We start from the raw sequence: 21,283 nt of genomic DNA, 5'->3' as shown, positions 1-21,283 counted from the left end.
AATCTCAAATAGTTGTGTTGGTTGCTAGGCTTTTCAGTTAATAGTGGAGGGCAAGGGTAAGTTACAACATTAATATAAACCTGCTAATACTTTGATAACTTGCTGATGCAAGTGGGAGAAAGATGCTTTGCATTGCCAGTGAGAGTTATGCGCTAATGTATTAATCAATCTGGTTAAGAGCGGCTTAGAAACTGAAATGGAAAGTAGAGAAAATAATGTACAAAATCCTTATTTAAGGGGATGGTTCTTCAGAGCTTTTCCCAGAAAGTGATTTCTTGATATGGCTTTTGCCAAGGTGTGTCAAGAAGAGCAACCGCTTTCATTTTAATCCTACAGAATATTAACTATATCTTGATTTCTGCCTAAGTAAGCCGGTGGCTTTCTGTAAAAACTTGATTTTGTTTGGTTATACACCAGTTACTGGGCCCTGACCAATCTCAGACTAATCTGACAGTCAACATGCATAAATGCCAAGAGTTGGTTCAAGGCATTTCAGCACAGAAGACGAAAGTGAATCTTCCTCCCATGAGGGTGAGCGACTGGAGTCTTGCTGCTCTTATCATGAGAGGGGAAAGGCAGAGGCTGAAAGAGGGAGAAAGACCTGAGATACACGAGACTGCTTAAGAGATTATTCTTTCTGATGTAGTTTGAGTGTGGCTGCTGCTGGAAGGGGCACTGGATGGAGAAGGTGATATCTCGTGCTGCTAGGAGCAACCAGCTGATACCCTCAGTGACCACCAGCCCTCAAAACTCTTTTCCTCCTCTGGCAGCTTGCTGCCTTAGGCAACTGCCTGCTTTGCCTGTGCCTACAGCCCACCAGGTTAACGTGTGTAAATTTTGCCATTGTCGCTTGATTATCTTTCTCTGGATAGATGACCTTTAACACCTTGCAAGCATGCAACAAATTCTTGAAAGAAATAGCTGAAATAAAACAATAAGCCGTAGGAATATACATTTTAAGACCACTATTATTTAATTGAAATGAGGTCCCATTACCTGTGTGTGTGATGGCGGGAGGCCTTTTCTGCCGTAGATGCCAACCAGAGCAGCCTTTCCTAAAGACACATTGAATTTCAGATGCACAGGGTGGTCGATGAACACCTGAGATCTCCAAAAGATACCAGGAGGGATCTTCTGTGTGGCTCGTCTGCCAACATCAATTTCTCCAGAGTCTATAAAACTGTCGTCTGGAAAGAAACTACTGGGCTTTCCTGCCAAAACACAGGAACAAAAATCTTGGATTAGCCTTCGATCCTGAAAGTAATGCAATCATACTGGTATCTCTGACACTGATCTTGAGAAACAGTCTATTAGTGTCCTAGGTCTTCAGAGTACTTTGTCTAGCCAATCCATATGATTATGGGAGGAAAACTGGCAGGGTTACTCCTGGCTTCAGTAACTGTTTTGTTTGAAAACATGAATATGGGAAGAGGAACCTGGAGAAAAATGGCCTTTTGTTTAAATTGTAACATCAAAGAGTGTGTAATTACATTCTGAAGAAAAGAATAAATCATCTGACATTATATCCTAAAGGAGTATAAGCTCACGGATGGAGAAGTCATCATTAAATTAGCAAAGAGAAGTGTAGTAAGAGTGAGGTAGACATGTGTCACAGAAAGGAATGGTAGTGTGGAGAACAGCAGCATGAATGATGCCTAAGTGGGGAACGGAAAATGTTTCTCTATTAAATTAATTCTTGACAGTGGTAACAGTATTTGAAATTTGTTCAACAGTCAAAAAAAAGATAAAGAAAAAAAAGGACTGAGAAAAATGAAGGAACTCATACCCAGCACTTGAGTAATATCTACTAAGAAACATGAGAGGTTTTAATTGGGTTTCAATAGAATCTGTAAAGTGTGTTATGATTATCCATCTTCTTTCAGAAGACAAGCAAATGGAGGCATCTGCTTCTTAAAGCGACTACCAGGTTGGAGAGCCTGGGTATCCAGATGGCAATCAGTACATGCCATAATATCCAAGGGAGTCAGCAGAGAGCTCGACATCCCTGGAAAACACATCTGAGAAATGCCAGGTTAGAAATTCACACACAGTTCTCAAAACTGGTGACTGCTTCAAAAAATCTGGACTCAAAGGAAGCCCAGGGAATGAGGGGCAGAATGAAAAACAGAATGCCAGAATGTTGCCTTTTCAGCCTTTACTATAAGCAGTGGCCACAGCTTTACCTGCAGTGCATAAAGATGGTGAAGGAGGCAATTGCTTAGCAAACAGCCTTTAGTTAAGGACACTTCTAGTTGAAAGTATCCAGTAAAGATTTGGCTTTAGTAAGGAGAGCATCATGTCACCAACAAGGACTAATTATTAATTTTAGAAATTCAAATAAATTTGTTATCTCATTTCTGTGCCATTACAGCACACTACTCTCTGTTTCACAGATCAAGCAATTCTAACAAAAGGAGAAGGAAACTTTCAGGAACATATAAACTTTTGTAGGAAAACCACATTGTGAGATTTTTTTCTTCCAGAACCTACATTTGGGAAACAGGAAACAAAAATATCTTTTCCCACGCCTCCTGAATTCAAGTCAAATAGTCTTAGAAATTTTAGAATTTACTTGCCATGTTGAAAAGGTGATTGGTAGAACAACCCTTCATTTTATTGTTTCAAATTATAGTATTTCCTTTAATATTATATAACATTAATTACAATATTTCCTGTAACTTCTCCATATACCATCCCAACATAAACTCTCCAGGAAAAAAGAGATGTAAATTGTCAGCAGTCTCTGAAAATCCATATAGAAATTATATGCATATTAACTGTTAACAAAACAAGTCCCTGAAGGTGTTTCTTTGTAGGATGGAGAATCTTTCTCTCTCTTTTTTTTTGTTTTTTTTTTGTTTGTTTGTTTTTGTTTTTACTTATGTAAAACTTTTAAGCAGAACTTTTGGTCCTAATAATACTAAACCCTGATTTAAAGTTAGCAGCTGCTTAAGTACACTGTTGGAAAGGGACTTGATGGCTTGTATCATTTCTGTGCTATCTTTTGGCAGAAGTTTTATGCATACAAGCACAGTCTAGAAAGCAAAGGCTGTATACATGTTCATAGAATAAAAGATACTGGTAATTTTATAAGATCCTTATTTAACTTTCTTTGTTCATCGCAATCAAAAAAATACAGGGGGAAAATCTGCTGACTTTTTAGTCAAAGTGTATATTAATAGAAATAATCAGAAGCAGCTTAGGTAAATGGACATACTTTCCGAATAATTTTGTGCTGATAGAGTACAATTGTACAATGAAAATCAACTAGCTTGATTCTGAAGGGGATTACGTTATCAACTGGATTGTTAATATTTATTTGGCATACTAAAAATTACTTTGCACACTGTCAGGATTAAAGGAAACAGTTCCCATGTCTTCATGCAAAGTTTCTTATTCCATTATTGTAAGATGAAAAGATTCATAATTCTAGTAAAAAATAGCTAAAGACATCACATGTTTTGGTTCAAATGAAGGATATATTTTTCTGATTACTACTGACATGTTTTATAGATTCTTAGAAATTCAGATGAAAACCTAAAGTATTTGATATGCACCCTGATTGTTCATTAATAAAGATGGTACATCGGAGTGATCAGGGAAGGTGAGAATTTAATATGATAGATGTTGCTATGCAAGAGAGAGCCTGGAGAAAATGAGCACAGTATGTATTCTGCCTGTATAGAGAGCAGCGCTTAGCTCATGCGAACAAAAATGCTTCTGTGATTGCAAAAGACAATTTCACAGAAATAATTGTTTGTACACACAATTACAAAGTTTGTTTCCTCTTGGTGGACAGTTGTATGTCTGAGAAGCTGATATCCTAAGAGCTGTTATATCATGTTGCCAGCGGTTGACATTTATCCTGATACAGAAGTCCAAAGAAAGGCTCTCTTCACTAGGCTGAATTCTGTCCCTGATATCCATCGTGTTTCATCAGTTTTAGCCTACAGTAAGATCAGGCCATATGGAATGGATACTTCATAAAGAAAGTACAATAAGAAAGCAATTTCAGCTTCTAATCAGAAATCAGGTTTTAATCAGAATATCTGTCTCCTTAAAATTAACTTCAGGTCTGAATTCTTAATTGGGCTGTCAATTACTTTGCTCTTTCCACACATTACCTTGAACTTTTTAGTTGCCGTAGCAACTATTCCTAATTTATTTGGATATCAAAATGAACTATTTCATTTCAGGCCTTGCTGAATCTGCTTGTATTTTTGACAGCAACGTACCCTGACTCATGAAAACACTTAAGAACACACAGTTCTCTGACTTCAATCACAGTTAATTACATGCTTAAATATAAGCATGTGATTAAGTGCTTTGCTAAACAGAGATGGGCTTAAACACAGGTAAATGCTGGGCTGGAGCAGAGCCACAGATGAGCAGGAATGACTATTACTGAGAATTGGCAAGATATTGGTAATGATTCATTCAGATCAGCTGTAAGGATATTCTAACACATTCCAGCCTATTTCACTGTCATCAAGAAGACTTTTAAATACATTTCGATCCATTTTTTAATAAATTTCAGTCACACACATTCTGGTTTAGAATAGCAGCCATACAACGCTGCTAGTCCAGAATTAGTTGCATAGTCACCTGATGGGGAGAGAGTTGCATTTTAAGGCTGGGAAGTGTTACTCCTGCAATAAAGATGTTGTTCTGATGTGGTTTTTTAGTCAGGATAAGATATTCTCCTCTAAAGCCTACAGATTCCCCAAGATCTATATGAAGCACTAACTTGAGGGGTCTTCTAATAATATAACTAGGGTATTTCCCACATTTCTCTTTTAGCAGAGCTTTTTGACAGCAATTAAAACTTCTACTGATGTCACTGTAAGCATGGCTGAAAAAGAAATCAAGTGGAGGTCTTTGATTTGGACGGCAGCTTTGCATACATCCATTTATTTTCATTTTGACTTTTAAAAGGAAACAGACAGATCAAAACTAGATGTTTCAAAAATAAAACATATGGCAAGTTAGAGGGGAAAAAAAGGATCTGTCATGAAGTATTTTTGAACACAACAGCAGGGATATCTGCAGCTTGCTGTACTGGCTAGTAAGGTTTGCTGAGAATAACCTGCTGAGCTGATTTTTCCTTACAGCAACTTGATGTCAGCCATCAGTTGCTAGTAAAAACACTGTTTTAAGGAACACACATAATTATGGCCTTTACTTGGACTAATAAAGACAGATAAGCTCTTAAAGAAAGAAATGCTACAATTAATTTAAATTAAACATGTAAACATGGGCTCTCAGCCAAAGTCTAGGGAACTCTGTGGAAACTTTTGAGTTCAGTAAGTTGCCAGAACAGTAGCATACTTCTTATCTTACCCACAAAACTTCCTCCCCTAAAATAACTACCAAAAATAGCCAATGACATCAATTTTACTGGGATCTGTTAAGCTCGTATAAAGAAGCTTGACACACAAACAAAAAAGCTTTCTGAAAATTCGAATTTTGCATTTCTCCAGCTAAGTCTTGGGAAGGATAAACCACCTCTCCTTTGCAGAACTTACAGGTACTTTTGGCAGTGCTGCCTCTATACAAAGCACAGTAAGATGTAAAGCTGCTGGATAATGCACTGCTGAATTGACATCCCATCAGTTGCTTCTAATTTCAGTTAAAATTGCAAGCTGTCAACATCATGATACTTTGTGGAGACTAGGCCTTTTACCTGGCTGCTTTTGCAAAGAGATGGCCAACTCTGGAGTGCCAAAAGTCACAGTGTAACAGCTCTTAGTAAATATTTTGGTCCTCAAAACATTTGGTACTAGGTGGCAACGTGTAGGCAAATCCAAACATTTTTGTACTGTTGTAGAGAAAGCTTGATCCAATGGTCCAGAAATCGTTTAATTTTCAAGACACAATTTCTTCCCATGAAAACAGCCACTCGAGGCAGGGTTTTCATGACGGCCTTCTGTAGCCTGTGAGATATGGTACAGATGGTTCTGCCTTGAGAATGCCTTAGATGTGTGGTGAGGGTTGCACACAGTTTTATCAGATTAGCGGACATCAGAAGGGTATGAAACTTAGAAACATACGGAAACAAGACCGATGACTACTAGCTCTAGACGTAAAAGACTGGAAAAAGCACCTGATGATGGCAGCATTGAGGGTAATGGAACATGAGATTGGATGGCTGGAGTTCAGAGGCAGACAGAAGACTCACAACATGGACACACACCAACCATACCTTCACTGGTTCCTTTGCCTTTCCTGTCAGGTAACTCTAACCCTGTGCCCCCCGAAGGATATAAGGAGACGTCCGTTGGCACTGGCCAACTGCTGGCTGTGTCTTCCGTGATTTCATACATCTGCCCTTCCATCGGCTGCAGGTGCCAGTTTAGGCCAAACAGGTGCATGGCTGTGGTGAGCAATGAGAAAAGTCATCTTTTTCTGTTTGGGAGAGTTTCAGAACTACAGGGGCAGTTTCTAAACCCTTGCTTCCCTGCCTTATTAGTCGTCATTGCTTTAGAACAAGAATGGGATTAATGTAATTAGACAGCCCCTGCTGTTTCTACTCCCTAAGTCTTTCCACCCACTTAAACTTGTTTTGGATCACCTGTACCAATCCATTCTGCTTCTTCCAGTAGAACGACTCCTGACCCGTTGTCAGCATGAGAGAATAACCAGGCACAGTGTTTCAGAAAGGTCCCAAGGCTGGGATGACAAAGCCGTGAACACAGAAATACAAGGAGTATTATTTACCAACATGCCAAAAAATACCAGGAAACCGCACTCATTTGTTTTGCTGTATTCATAGCATATTATATAAGTTCTTTTTTTTTTTTTTTAACCCACCAATTATACACAGAAGCTCTTATAGACATCTCTGACAATTTTTCCTGAATAAGACCAAGTAAAAACTAAGGCAATTTAAGATCCATCTTGCACACATGCCTTTGTGCTCAGCACCAGGAATGCGAGCGACTGACTGAGCCCTCCTTAGTACAACTCAGCTTCTCCTAGTCAGATCAAAGATATACATCCTCAAGATTTGAAAACAAGCAGCACCACTTAGATTTGTGTGATATCAGGGCATAGCTCTCTGTAGGTTTCTGGGCCATGCAAAGTCATCCAGTGCACACATGAATCTATTTCAAGGCATTACATAAAGACAAGTGAAGTTAAGGAACAAGACAGAATACTTAAAAAGAAAACACATGCATGAGGAGTATGGAAAATCATATGCTTATATAACTAATACTTGCCCCTTGAAAATATAAAGCAAAAGAATGTGGCTTCCCATATCGGTTCTTCCGTCCCCAACATAAACATTTCATACTCAATCAGTATCCAGTTTAGCTTCAGGCTCTAGACAGCTAAATAATCTGATATTTGCTACACTTGGAATGATGTTTCTTTTTTAAGAGAACGCCTTGATATTTTACACTATAATTTCTCCAAGAAACTGTACAATGGCACTAGCATCACAGTCACTTACCATAAACAAACCAGTAAAGAAAGAGCATTTCCATTGCCTGTAGTTCTCATTTTATTCACAAAGATACATCTGAGCTTGGCAAACACTGTCAGGGACAAGTGGTTGGTTTATTTAAGCCTGTGCATCAGGAACAATGTTTTCAAGAGGATTGAAAAGCAACCTGAGTAGTTCTCCAAAGCCAGCATGTTTAGGTAAATTAGGAAAATCAGTGATTTTTTCCCTTCAGTCTCAATTAGGTCATCTATCATTTACTAACATGAACAAGTTTGTCTTTGCACTACTACAACATCACAAAACACAATGAGAGTAAAACTCTCCTTTTACCATGTAAGCGGGGACTGGGTTTGTTAACAAAGTCTTAACCATTAAGAAAGGAAATACTCTCCCAAAACTCCCAAACAGCAAGAAAGCACAGCAAGGAAGGTCTCCTGAGGACCTGTTCAAAACTCAAAAATTGTATACAGGTACACATACCAAGAGGGAATGCCACCAACACAACTGCGAATTCAACCAGGACACTTTAGGCAGAGGGGCCAGTATTTTCATCTGAAAAGACTATATTTACTTGGCAGAGAAACTGTGCAAGGGAAGAGAGGAAATCAGACTGGGAGCAAGGAATTTGCATCAAGCATTTGGCATTGCTATGCTTGCATAATATCTTTGTGTTTATATGGCCCTCATCATCAGAGTGCCGGGGCACTTCATAGCTATTAACCTCATAAAACCTCATCAGGTAGGAATCTCTTCTTTCTACTTTACAGAAAGGAAAAAGAGAACTGCAGCAGATTAAAGGACTGACTCAGTTCACTTGTTTGGGCATTAAAATGTGGTTGTGTGTTAATTCACTTAACTTTATGCTCACAGGTTCACAAGCCCTAACAGACATTTCATGCCCCCCTCTGCCAGCAGTTTTCACACTAAGGTCAGTACTGGATGCTGCCTGAGAATGCCATCCAGGCTGGAACCTCTCTCTCCATGGACCAGAGTGTTACCTGGGTGCTGCTGAGCTGTATCAGAGCTCAGGGGCTTAGGTGTTCTGAGCACGTGCAAGTTCCCACGTTTAACCACACGGATGTTTGTAGTTCCAAGCAGAGTGAAAACTGTACTGTTTGCTCCTCCAAACTCAAGCAATCCTAGACAGCAAGCAGTCCGGATGCCTCTGCTGGCTCTGAGTGCTTAATCCCAACTCCATCTACCAGATGTTTTCATATTACAATGACTTGCATGAGCTTATATTGGGCATCACTGGTTCAGGCAGGAATTGAGCCAGTGTTTTGGTTTTTTTCACTACACCATTTGACTTGCTCTGTCCTCTGGATATCAAAGTCTACGTGCCACACAAACTCTTAGGAACACATTGAAAGGCCATTGTTTCCCCAAAAGGCCATTGTTTTCCTGAAAGGACATTGTTTCCCCTCCTCTCCTTAGGAGGAATTTGCTGCTTGTAGATCCTTATTTACTGCAAGAAAAGAACTCAGCATTGGTTTGGATGTAGTGGGAAAGCTATGAACACTTCTTTCAGACATGTAAAATGCATTTAAAAACACCTGAGAGGAGATATCTTATGAAGGGAATAGCTTGCTTCAATGTAACTATAGAACTGGGAGCCTGGAAGTGCTGTGGCTTTTTTGCACGTTATCCATCCCCTTGAGCAAGTGAATCAACCATTCTATGTCACCATTCATTCCTAAATGTTTGCAAAGTGTCTTACAATGTCCCAACATAAAAAATATGACAGAATTATCTGTAACATAGATACTGTGTTATCACAGAGAGATAAAAGGCTTGCATTAATATGTTAACTTTTGTCTTTGGTTAATAGATTTTGTCTAAAGTAAAAAGCTTGTTGTGTACATTGATCCCATCACCACATAGATCACAGAATCGCAGAATGCTTTGGGTTGGAAGGGACCTTAAAGATCATCTAGTTCCAACCCCCCTGCCATGGGCAGGGACACCTTCCACTAGACCAGGTTGCTCAAAGCCCCATCCAACCTGGCCTTGAACACTGCCAGGGATGGGGCAGCCACAGCTTCTCTGGGCAACCTGTGCCAGTGTTTCACCACCCTCATAGTAAAGAATTCCTTATATCTAGTCTAAATCTACCCTCTTTCAGTTTAAAACCATCACCCCTTGTCCTGTCACTACAGGCTCTGGTAAAAAGTCTGTCTCCATCTTTCTTATAAGTCCTCTTTAAGTATTGAAAGGCTTTAAGAAGGTCTCCAACGATGACCCACGAGAATGAGATCTAGGCACACCATGCATACAGAAGCACAAAAATCTGAGAAACACAGAGAATTATTTGAAAAGCATTTTGATTACTAAGTGGCTTGAAAAGAATTCAGAAAATGGAGCGCAGAACCTTGGAGCTAGTACTCTATTCAGGGTTTCTGATTTGTTGTTTCTAAGCACAAAATAAAAGCCTATAAATATTCCCACCCATAAGGCAAAGAGACATCATGCAATTTCTGCTGCAGGTAGGTAATAACCGCAAAAGCCTTCCTGAAGCCAGAACAAAGAGTCAGATTTACTTTGGAAACATACTCTGGCAGCAGGTAAGTTATCAGGAAATCACCTGATTAAGTGTTTATCATTACTATCTTCCAAATACCAATAGTGTCTGATTGGCAAGCTGGTGGAAGATTCATTCTTCTGCTTGCTCCCCCTAACTGCCATACTCGTGCTAAAAAGTCAAGTAGTAACAGCAGTGGATGTTTTGGGTCTCTACAACTCAGTGGGATCTACAAAAACTGTTGATGCACACAGTTGTTTAAAGGTTTTAGGAGAGGCACAAATCAACCTTGTTCTGTGCTAAATTGATGCAAAGTTCTTTCTTGTGGAAAAAAAAAAAAAAAAGATGACCATAACCAGGGAAAACCCTGGAACTACGGATGAGAGGCACAATCATATACTTTGAAGTGTTAATGTTCCTAAAAGCAAAGTGAAGCTGTAAAAATAGTTTGAGATTCCTGATGTTCTCAGTCTCCAGGTCAATGGAACCCACTGTTGACATTTTCCCTGGCCTTTTTTTCCCCCTCTGCTCAGCTAGATGTAAGATGTGGCTCACAAAGAGCAAATGCCCTCCTAAAAGCCCCCATGTCCTTCTCCCCCTCCCTCCCCAACATGATGCTCAGTAGATATTCAGTTATTGAAGGCTCCCCATGTATTAAAAGAGCACACTGCAATTAACAATCATTAAAATGTACCCTTTTGTAAAATACCATGTAGCTTTCACTGCCTAGGAAGCCTCATGACATGCTCTTTGCAGAAGCTTTGGTTATATTTCCCATGGCTAATAAAACTCTTTTGTCTGCCTTCTCTTGGAATGGAAACACCACTTAGGGGAAACCCTGCATGTGTCCTCTCTGGGCTGTTTCAGCACCAACAATGTAGATGATATAAAGGCATCTGGGGCTTCTGGCCCATTATGCTCATGTTTTGACAGCAAGTCTTTGACTTGCACAACCTTTTAACTGTAGCTAAGTGCTAGCAAAAAGTGCCCTGAAACTTGCTGAGTGGGTAACAGAATTTTCTGTGGCAGAATAAGCCACCTTATCCTCAGTCCTAAGTCACCTCTGGCTGCCTTCTTGGTGGGGAAAAGAAGGAAGCCAAACTCCAATCCTTTGAGGGTTTGATTACTTTGCTGAGTTCAGCATTTCAACCATGGCAGCGTGATGTGGCTATTCATTTGCTGGACTCAGATTCACTTTAGCAAAGCAAATTTACAACCAGTTTAGCATCAGCTGAGCTATTTAACCATCCAAATAAATCAAAGTTCATACTGGTGGAAACAAGTATTCAGGATTATGTTTCTTTAGGTTTTAATACATTATCTCTTCCTGTATTGCAGTATTCCTACTCCATAGCTGTTTGTGGAGGCCATAAGCAACATTAGCTGATGCTATTAAGCCAAATAAAGAGGAACATTGTTTCCAAGTTTGTTTTGAAGAGCCTCAGGCTTTTGGGTATCTTTGTATTATTGCCACTTGCTTATGACACAGCAAAACGCTAAAGTCAAAACAACTTACTCAGCGGAGTAGAGAACAAAGAAACTGGTACAGCATTTAGGATGAAAAAGGACAAACAAAGATAATAATTCACATGGTCAACCAAATGGACATCTCTTGGGACAGGTTGATGGAGCGAAGGAGTTAGCAGAGAGAGGCAGATGATTGTGATAGATCACAGGGAGAAGAAAAGACAAGACATGCTTACTGAAGCATATGAGACCCCCAGAAACCACACCACTCAGCAAAAAACTGAAAAACACACTGCTGGCCCTTTATTAGCTTGTTGCTTTGCCCAAAGCAGCAAGCTAAGTGTAATAAATAACCAAACCAATCAATTACAATGTTTGAAATTAAGGCTACGGCTGAAGCTACCAGCTGCTTCGATAGTGTTTGTTAATGCGTTCTCCCAGCGGCTCGCAGGCTCGGCTGCTGCCTTCTCGCCGGTCCTCTCACAGCTACATCCTGCAGGTACTGCTGCTGGCCTGGTGATTCCTCACCCAGGCAAAGCTCCTAGAGAAGCTAAGGAATGAATAAAATAGGAACTGTTTTACAGTTAACAACTGATCTTGCCCTGAACAATGAATAAAGAGTTTCTCGGAATGGGAGCTCAACAAAACAACAAGTTAATCATCACCACCATGAGCATGGGGCACAGCCAGGATTTACAGCAAGCGCAGAGAGTAAACAGCATGCAGGCAAGACAGAAAGTCTTTGGGGCTTCTCATTTGAAAAACCTACAGTCTCTTTACGCTAAGAATGCTCTATAGTTTGAATCCGTATTTATCTAAGGATGTCAGTATCTTTTGCATAAATAACACAGGGGAGCGCACAAGCTTTGGAAAAGTCAGGCTTCTCCGCACAGCCACTCCACTCCCCCAGCTCAGCTGTACTAACTCTGGGCTCAACCTGGAGAAGAGTTTGGCTCCACTACTTCACTGGTTTCTACAAGCACCTCACTGCACTGGTGACAGCAAAGTCAAAGCCAACACAAGCCAAAGGACCACTCCTGGTAGGGAGAATGGTTTTCCAAAGCCCCTCAGTGCAGCAGGGGGAAAGGAGAAAATGGGAAGAGACAGTGTGAGAAGGAACACCTGTGAGGCACTGATGCCATAACAAACAACAATAAAAACGAGAAAGAAAGGGGAGGAAGGTGAGAAAAATACAGAATGAGAAACTGAGGAAAAGAGAAGGTTAGGAAAGAGCAAAGGAAAGCTAAGGGAAAAAGTAAAAGGGACTTGGAATAGGAAAAACAGCTGGAGATCAGTCAGTGGTTGAGAAGACATTTATATAGCTTGTTTCTTTGCTCTCCCCTCTTTTTGTGGAATCAAGCATAAGATATGTGGTGGTTACATATTCCTCCTTCAGGTTCAACAGTCAGACTTATAATAACACACTCTCTAAAATGAGACCTGAGGTTTGCTTTTTCTCCTTATTGAAAAAAAGCTGAATTCCACCACTGCATTACTCAGGGCTAATTTTGACTCAAGTAAATGTATTGCTTTCGCTCCTGTCTCTGGAATAAACTTGACTGTAATTATCTGGATAACTGTCTCTCTCTACACAGAAATTATATGATTTCTGTAGAAGTGGGAGAATTGACTGTTGCAGAATTAATCATATTTTTGTGACATTCAATGTTATGAAAAGGAGCCTTCCAGCATGAAATAATCACTGGTTTGTCAGCCTTCAATAAATCAAGGAAGAGGCACGCAAGATTAAGTAGAATAGAAAGAGTAAAACAAACATTAAAAAAAGAAATCAACCGGTTTGTTTTTCTCTTACATTGTTGTTCCATTTCAGTGCTGGACAAGGCTTCTGTGTCGCACTGTGGCAGAACATACCCACACAGCAAGAGTTGAGGACTGAAGTGGCTCCACTGCCCTGCTGGTGTTGGAAGAGGGTAAAAGCAGCAAGCCTGGATGCAGTATATTGTACCCGCTCTCCTTGTTTGTAAGGTCAAGTCCTGGACCCGACAGATCCAGGCTATTGCACATCTAAGGGTACAGGACACTTTGAGTGTTGCAGTTATTTAATACCCAAGGACCTAACAGGTTCTCAGGTCTGGAATTCAAATTTGGTATCCTGAATGAAGAACCCAATGGTTCGTCATATCACGATTTCACATCATTTACACATACATCCCAAGGTCACTGAGCCAGCCACTGTGGGGCAAGGAGAGAGGGATTCCTGCAAGGTCAGTTCTTTCATGGACTTTAGCAGTTACCTTGCAACCAAAAACTCTGCACAGAGCTCTGTGTCGTTTCTAGCGTTTGAAATTATTTCCTATGCATAAATGCTTTCCTTCCATGGCTTAAAGTTCTCACTCAAGGAATGGAAAACCTGACTTCAGAAATCATCATCCTCTGCCCAAATAAACGTGAGCTTGCACACCAGGACAGTACTGCAGCCATGTGGGAACAGAGAATCCTGTACACAGTGTTCTCCACAATCCAGCTACACTGGGGCTGCTGTGCAGTTAGAAACGTAAAATTAATAGGTCACAAAGGAACAGAGCCCAAAAGGCAGCTTGATTACATGTTGTTTAAGTGAAGACTCTCAGCTTGTGGCTGGAAGGTCTTATGGTTCTGCTTCCTGGCCTGTTGATTTATTTGACACAAGACAATAGTTAAGAAAAATAAAAAAGGCATAAGGAGGGACATTTAGGGTAATGCTCACTGTTGTAAATTCTTCATCTGCCCCCTTCCTGACTGCTCAGTGATCCACCTTCAATGAGAAAAAAAGGTTTAGAAGCCTGCTTCACAGACTGGGGATGAAGACGCTCTGCTGGGCTGGGCTGCAAGTACTTCATCCTGAGAACTGGAGAATCTGTATCCACCCATCCCTGGGTGAAGGCATTAGGATGAAGGATTTAGATGATAAAACAGAGACATAGCTGTGTTGTGTTTGTTTGTGGAGTTTTTTTAGGACCTCAAATATCCTAAAGTAAGAGGTAGGTACTTTCACAGCCAGCTCAGTATAAAGACATGCTAATGGGATACATCCAGTAATACCTGGGACCTTGCCTGCTGCCTGACCATTCCTCCACATTCAGAGCTCAAACCATGCAAGTACCAGAAGCAGTTCTTTCAGAGATAATTCAGGTTTCCCCCTTCCCTCAATCAGAATCACCATGTGCAAAGGAGGAATTCAAATGATGGAGAGCTTCCTACCTCTTAAAATTTTGCCACCAGAGTGGGAACTGCTTCTCGGGAAAACAAAGCATTGCGGTAATCACATAAAGCCCTGGCTGCAAGTGCATTTACTTGCTTTGATTTGACAGGAACCAGTTATTCTTTGACCCCTCCTAACTGAAGAGCTGTATCAAAGATTTCCAAGATAGAAGCAGATGGTCTACCAAATAGTACTAGTTCCTTCTTAGGAAAACACTTTATATTTTAATTTCGTTCCCATTTGCTTTTAATAGGGAAGAAAAAAAAGCTTCCAGCTGAAGCATCACATTTCTTTGAAACCTTTAAGGAAGTGACTAGAAAGACATGTTATAAAATGAAGCAGTTAAACTCAATGTTTGTTCAATGCAAAGAGTCAGCACTTCCTATTCAATGTCTTCCTAATTACCCCTGGGGATCAAAGACTTTTGAGTGATTGCCTGTCCATTCAAACCGCTAATAGATGATCACTGGCCCCTCCAGTGCTATAGTAGCTTGTTGGATGCTTGTAATTTCCTTCAGGAAAGGGAAAATGCAGTTTTAAAGGGGTATAGTTAAATATTTTTATGAGTATTTTTAGGAGGATTTTTTTAAGTGTCAACCTGTAGAAAAAAATAGGCATAAAAGTGGCACGGCTTACCCAAGGAGCTGTCTGCTTAAATACAATCTGTAATTTCCCTCATCATCTACACCATTGTGAAAGTAGAATAGGAAGTTGAAAGATGGACCTCAGCAACACTTTGCTGCTATTAGGCAGCTTACTGCACCAAAGAAACTTATTTCAGCCCCCACAGCTCTAGTAAATTTGGTGTTACACATGCTCAGGCCTTTCTCAGTAAAATAATATTTTCCCTTCTAGATACCCTTTCTGGCAGAGAGCATATTACTATAAATATTACTGAGATATTTCTTCAAGATCAAAGTCAATTATAAGATGGTCCCACTGTACCTCTAAATGGAGTTTTAATTTGTGTATATAATATTAGAAATAATGGTTTTCCCATTGGGGTACTCACTTAAATTAGAGAAATGAGGACAGGCAGCCCTACCAGAGGGCCTCCTACCTTGCTTTGCAATTACTGAAATTCTGGGCTAGCCTGTTGTGGACAGTATAATTTTACAAATGCCATTTCATTACACACATATAAACTGTGAGACCCTAATTAAAAAGGCTGTAATTTATGTAGGTAAATCAACAACCTCTCACATGCTTCCTTCCTTATTATCCCTACCAGATATTGTCAGAAAACCTGCTTTCCCGAATTAATGTAATAGGTTGCTTAAAGTCTAAAAAATACAGTTTGCTGTGTAAAAGTCACAAACAATACCTGTCGTCTTTTATCACCCCAGCACAACAGAGGTGGGATCAGAGTTTAAACCTCATATCCCAGTTTAAGGGTTAAGATCTAAATATTTTTGTAGAATTTGATGCATGAACTGATCTCTCAAATGGCTGTCTGCTCATCTATCCTTCTGAACATGAACATTATTTTATGATAAAGACAAGTAAATGATTTGAGAGCTATGCTTGTGGTTTAATCCTAAAATCAGCTGAAAACTGCATTACTGTTATTAGTCACCATGCACATTCTAATAGCACTGGAGCCCCAGTTGGGCTGTGCTAGTTCATGTAAGAAAAATTAACAAAATGACAATCTCGGAATCCCTTGATGTCCAAAGCACAGGTTTAACTTGAGTTTTACTTAGGCTGACTAAATCTAGTGACTTCAAGAGTATAATGGAGGTGCTTCAAATTCAGAACAAATTTACACATTTTGTAGATCAGGGCTGGAGTGCTCATCAGCATTGTCAAACTGAGCCCTAAAGCAGAATCCTATCACGTAGGTGACTTTTTGAAGAGATCTGAAAAAATTTAATACGCACATGTATTCAGGAGCATCTTATTGTTTTAACTGCTTTGGATGACAAATGCACAGGTATGTTTAAAGCAGGCTAAGAAAGTTTTAATTTATTTTCAAATTTTTCTTTACATAAACCTGAAGAACAAGCAGATTGTTCCAACAGTTCATTTGGAGAGGGAAAAATTCCTTTTTTTTTTTCTGTACAAAAGCTCAGCAAATGGATACAAATGTACAGTCTGAGAAAGCTGATAAATTGGGTGACACAGCACAATTAATGACACTAGAAATTTTTTTTCTGTCCAGAGACCATGGGCAAAATCCAACACAGTACTTTCAGGTACTATAAATCTAAGTGAACGGTTCAGATCAGTGTGAAAAGCTCTCTCAATAATGAAACTTAACACAACCTGATGATTTGTTCCCTTGGACTTAAAACTAAATCCAGCACATAGATTAAGGCAAGTGCTGGCAAGTGCAACCCACAGTGTTCTCTTAAAAGACCTACAGCCATCTTTATATTTAATTACACCTAAAAAAGCATTTGCTAAAGAAACTCAAAGTTCGCCAAGTCAAGCACTCAAAAGTGAGCAAAGAACAGAATTAAGATTTCTTGTGTGATTTTAGATCAGCCCCTGTATGCATATGTAGTCTGTAATAGCCTTTAATTCCCTCATCACAGGCTATTTTTTTTTTCCACTGGCCCAGTGCTGAGCAGAACAATTGCACAGAAATTGCCACTCAACCCTAGCAACTCCAGCATTGTAGCATGTTCAATTGCTTTCTAGGGATGCCATATGTGCAGCCTGGTTGGTAGCAGTAGGAGGGGGTTGGAAAGGGAAGGAATAGACACAAATGCAGACAATTTTGCTACTGCACTCTAAATAGGTCCCTACTGAGCATGTGTGAACTCAGATACCCTAGTTTTGTGGCAGCCAGCTCTGGGTGGATCAGGGATATGATAAAGCACACACTATTGTTTGTTCTTCCTAATAGAGAAGAGGTGACACGATTCTCCATTACCTCCATGCTTCTGCAATATGAATATAAAATAACAGTAGATCCAACAGCAAAGTTCTGCATAAGTGAATGACTACGTTGGCAGTAGGGATACAGACCCCTACTCTCACAAGCCTATTTAGCATATGTTCACTTAGACCATGATAATTTTGTTTCATCATTAAATATGAATATATCAAAGCACTTGCTCAGGAACATAGTACACTGCCTTGTCCCTCCATCCCCAAAGACTATGTTGATAGTAGTGAATTAAGCAGTACCAAGCAGTGCAACTTGATAGTCTACACCATTGATTTGTTAGAAGGGACTCTACAATGATTTTGGCTCTGGTCAGCCAATACCTTCTGAATTCCTGTGCACAGTTCAGCTAGCAAGGACCAGGGATCATTCTCAGGAGATTGTTTGGGAGTGACCATCCATAAGAGTTTAACAGTATAGAAATGCACCCATTCTGGACCAGTTGGATGCCCGAAATGGTCCCATGGATATGTTTCACAACCCGGAGTAGCCGATGATCAAGCCTGACTGGAGAAGGTATACTAATATAAATATAAACTGTTACTGACCACTTGGATTAATACTGTTTGGAATATCATTATGTTTAGATTGTGGGATTTTTTTCACCAAAAGCCTCAGGAAGCCCTTCTGATGCTTGATTTCATTACCATTTCTGTCATAATCAAATGAGATTCTGCTCCACTGATAGTTAAATTAGAGTTTCTTTTGAAATACTTAGTGTAAGCATAGCTATCATCTCTGCTAACTGCCTTCTTCTGCTTTGCTTTTTAAAGAGTCTCTTTGCATAATGAAGAGATGCTACAGTTGTACTAGGCAAGCAAGGTGCCATGCTGCTGCTGTGTTATGCGCTACCATATTTGAAAATAGCCAACATATGCTGTTCTCATCATCTTTCTAGGCAAAAGCTTCTGACTGCAATAAGGACAGGCTTGGAAGTTAAGGCATGATAAAATCAAATAAAGCAGAAGATAGGACAAGCTGGTGATGGTGGGAGAGTTTATTAGCTTTTCATTTAAACACAGAGATTCAACAACCACTGACTACCTATCTATTGAGCATCAGATTCTGCTATCTCAAAGTGACCTGTGTAAGTGGTCCTTTTGGAGCTTTTAAGTTTCAGCATAAACAGTGGTGTCGAAATCTTGTCGCAGAGGGAAAGAGTGGATTGGACTTTTTGTTCTTTATTTTACAGGTCATCTAGTACGTTACCTAGGTAGTATACTTAACAACAACACTTCACTTAATACTATAAAGATGTATATCTACCACATAGCTCAACTTTAACTACAGGTAAAAATCCTTTGAGAATGCATTACTGCAGATACCCAACAGAAATGTATGACCTGGCTGCAAATCAGGCTTTGAAGCCATCTTCTAATTTATGCTAGAAAAGGACAGGGGAGAAACACTAAACGGTATCTGAGGAATATTTTTCACTGTCAGTGACATCCCTCACTGAGCTTACTCTTATGACTAGTTACCCACAAAAATGTATGGTATTTAAAAACACTGAAAGAAAGTCCATTATGGGAAACATTTCTTTCTGTCTCCACTTAACTTCAATTAAATTATGTTATTTCACACTAATTAGTATGAAGTAAAAACATGGACTCGAGGAGAACTCTTTCCAGTAGATATTAAGATCGGTAAAATTGATTCCTTTTCAGCGCCTGTGTGCAAAGGTCAATCTAAGCCGTGAAATGAAGATTATAGCAGCACATCTGTGGCACTGTCATAAAGGCAAGGCCAGCACTTTTGGTGTCAGAATGCTGTTATTTTCTTTTCTAGGGGCTTATGGCAACTATAAAAACTCACTAAAAGCAACTGGTAAAAGCTTATAAAAGCTTAGAGCCCATATCTTACCATTTAATAAAAACAGATGGAATTAAACTCATCCCTCCTTGTATTAAAGATTCTTAAATTTAAGAAAGGATCAGGCATCTAAAGGGCTAACTGTGATGTTATGTGACCGATGTGTGGTTTCATGGTGTGCTGATGCAAACTCCAGGATCAGATGGAACTCTCTGCATATACAGCCTGAACCTGCTTTCGAACAGTTAAAGAATCGGTTATAATGGTGGTCTACTTCTAAATGGAAGTCATTCTTCCAGTGATCCCACAATGATGAAAGAGGATCAGACATTGACAAAAGGACCTCTTCATTCAGTGTCAAAATAAAACAATAAGCAGAAATAAAAAAAAGTAATATATAAAACACCAGAACAATAGAGAAACAGAGAGTAATCTATATAAATCTAAGACCATGCAGTGAGCTGATAAAGGAAGCTGAGGACATGAAGAAAAAAATACATGGCTTGAAAAAAACAAAGAACAATAGAACATTTTTAAAGTGTATTGAAACCTAGTAAACTGAGCAACAATATAGTTATTTACTTGATGGAGATGGGGAAATTGTTAATAATGTTATAGTAAAGGCTAAAGTGTTCAGTAAGAATTTTTGTTCTGGTTTTTGAAAATAACTACAATAATGCAATTATTTCACAGGAAATACATTTTTTTTCCAGTCCATTAATAACCAAGAATTATATTAAACTACATATATTCAAGGACAAACATTTTTAAATCTGCAGGCTCATTTAACTTGCACCCAGCAAATGAGATAGCAGAAGAGGAATCTGACTCACTGTTTAATACTGAACCAGCTACCAAGAGATTAGAACAGGGTTAATGCTGTACAAATATTTAAGAAGGGAAAAGAAGAGGATGCAAGTCACTTAGATAGGGTAGCCTGACATCTATTACAGACAAAATAATGGAAAACATAACACAGAATTCAACCGATGAAGAATAAAGGAAGTGAAGGTATGGTAACTCAGGCCAACCATATTGCTTTTGTGAAAAATAGATCTTAAGAAACAGTTACTCATTTTTTGACAAGATTACAGTTTAGTAAGACATTTGATTTAATTTGGTATGACTTTCGGTCAAAGAAACAAGCACTTTCCAATGGTAAAAAGCGATGTATGCATGTGTTTAAAAACTGAAAGACCTTAAAATGACCATCGCTGCTGAATAACCATCAAATTGTTAAAATTTGTGTAATTCAACTATTGACAGTCTGCCTGAAATTATCCAACATCTATATCAATGTTACATAAGTAAATATAAAATCATGGACAACTAAATGTGTAGATGACTCAAAGACTATTTGAGTGACAAATACAATGATGAGGACAGAACAGATAAACAGAAGAGCAGGACAGCTACTAAATTTGAATGATTCAAACAAAATGTACTTAAGGTTCAAAGAAAATGTGTCAAAGGCCAGCCTGTACACTTAGGATAATGGATTGCAAGTTGAGTCCATGAAATGGGACACTGGCAACTGGAAAGCAGAGACTGAAAATGATTTAAGGAGTAAGCACAAGAAGATGCTGTATAACAATGTCCTAATGTAATTTTTATAGCCAAAAAGAACTAATAAGATCCTTACACATGTAAGTTGGGAAGAAGTGAACTGAAGTAGATATGTGACTTACCTACATAAAAATGGTAAAGTAGCTGGAGTTTACTAGCCTTCAATGTCCTAAGAGGTCAGCCTACATGATCTGATAGTGTTTATAGCTTTTAACATTGAAAATTAAGAAAAGAGTATTAAATGAAAATTATGGGAATCTTCCTTCTTCTTCCTGCCTCTAATAAACACTGAATTTGTTCCTAAAAGCTGCAGTACTTGATCTGTTTCTTTATCAGTGTAGACTTTGAAGAAGTGTTAACTGCTTTGCAAAGCAGAAA

At 39.2% G+C, this 21,283-nt stretch overlaps 1 protein-coding gene across 1 annotated transcript in view; it reads right to left on the bottom strand.

Moving 5' to 3' along the window:
- Window positions 1-21,283, bottom strand: part of TENM4 (teneurin transmembrane protein 4) — a 598,102-nt gene that overhangs the window by 182,191 nt on the left and 394,628 nt on the right. Inside the window, exons 10-11 of the mRNA XM_075050174.1 lie at window positions 6,203-6,373; window positions 997-1,211 (exon numbers count right to left, since the gene is read on the bottom strand). Coding sequence (XP_074906275.1) covers window positions 997-1,211; window positions 6,203-6,373 — 386 coding nt within the window. The remainder of the gene's footprint in view (window positions 1-996; window positions 1,212-6,202; window positions 6,374-21,283) is intronic.

The sequence above is a fragment of the Buteo buteo genome, chromosome 18 (genome assembly GCF_964188355.1).
Source record: "Buteo buteo chromosome 18, bButBut1.hap1.1, whole genome shotgun sequence".
NCBI lineage: Eukaryota > Metazoa > Chordata > Aves > Accipitriformes > Accipitridae > Buteo > Buteo buteo.
Note: the sequence above shows the minus strand (reverse complement) of the source record. Positions and strands in the feature narration are given on the sequence as shown.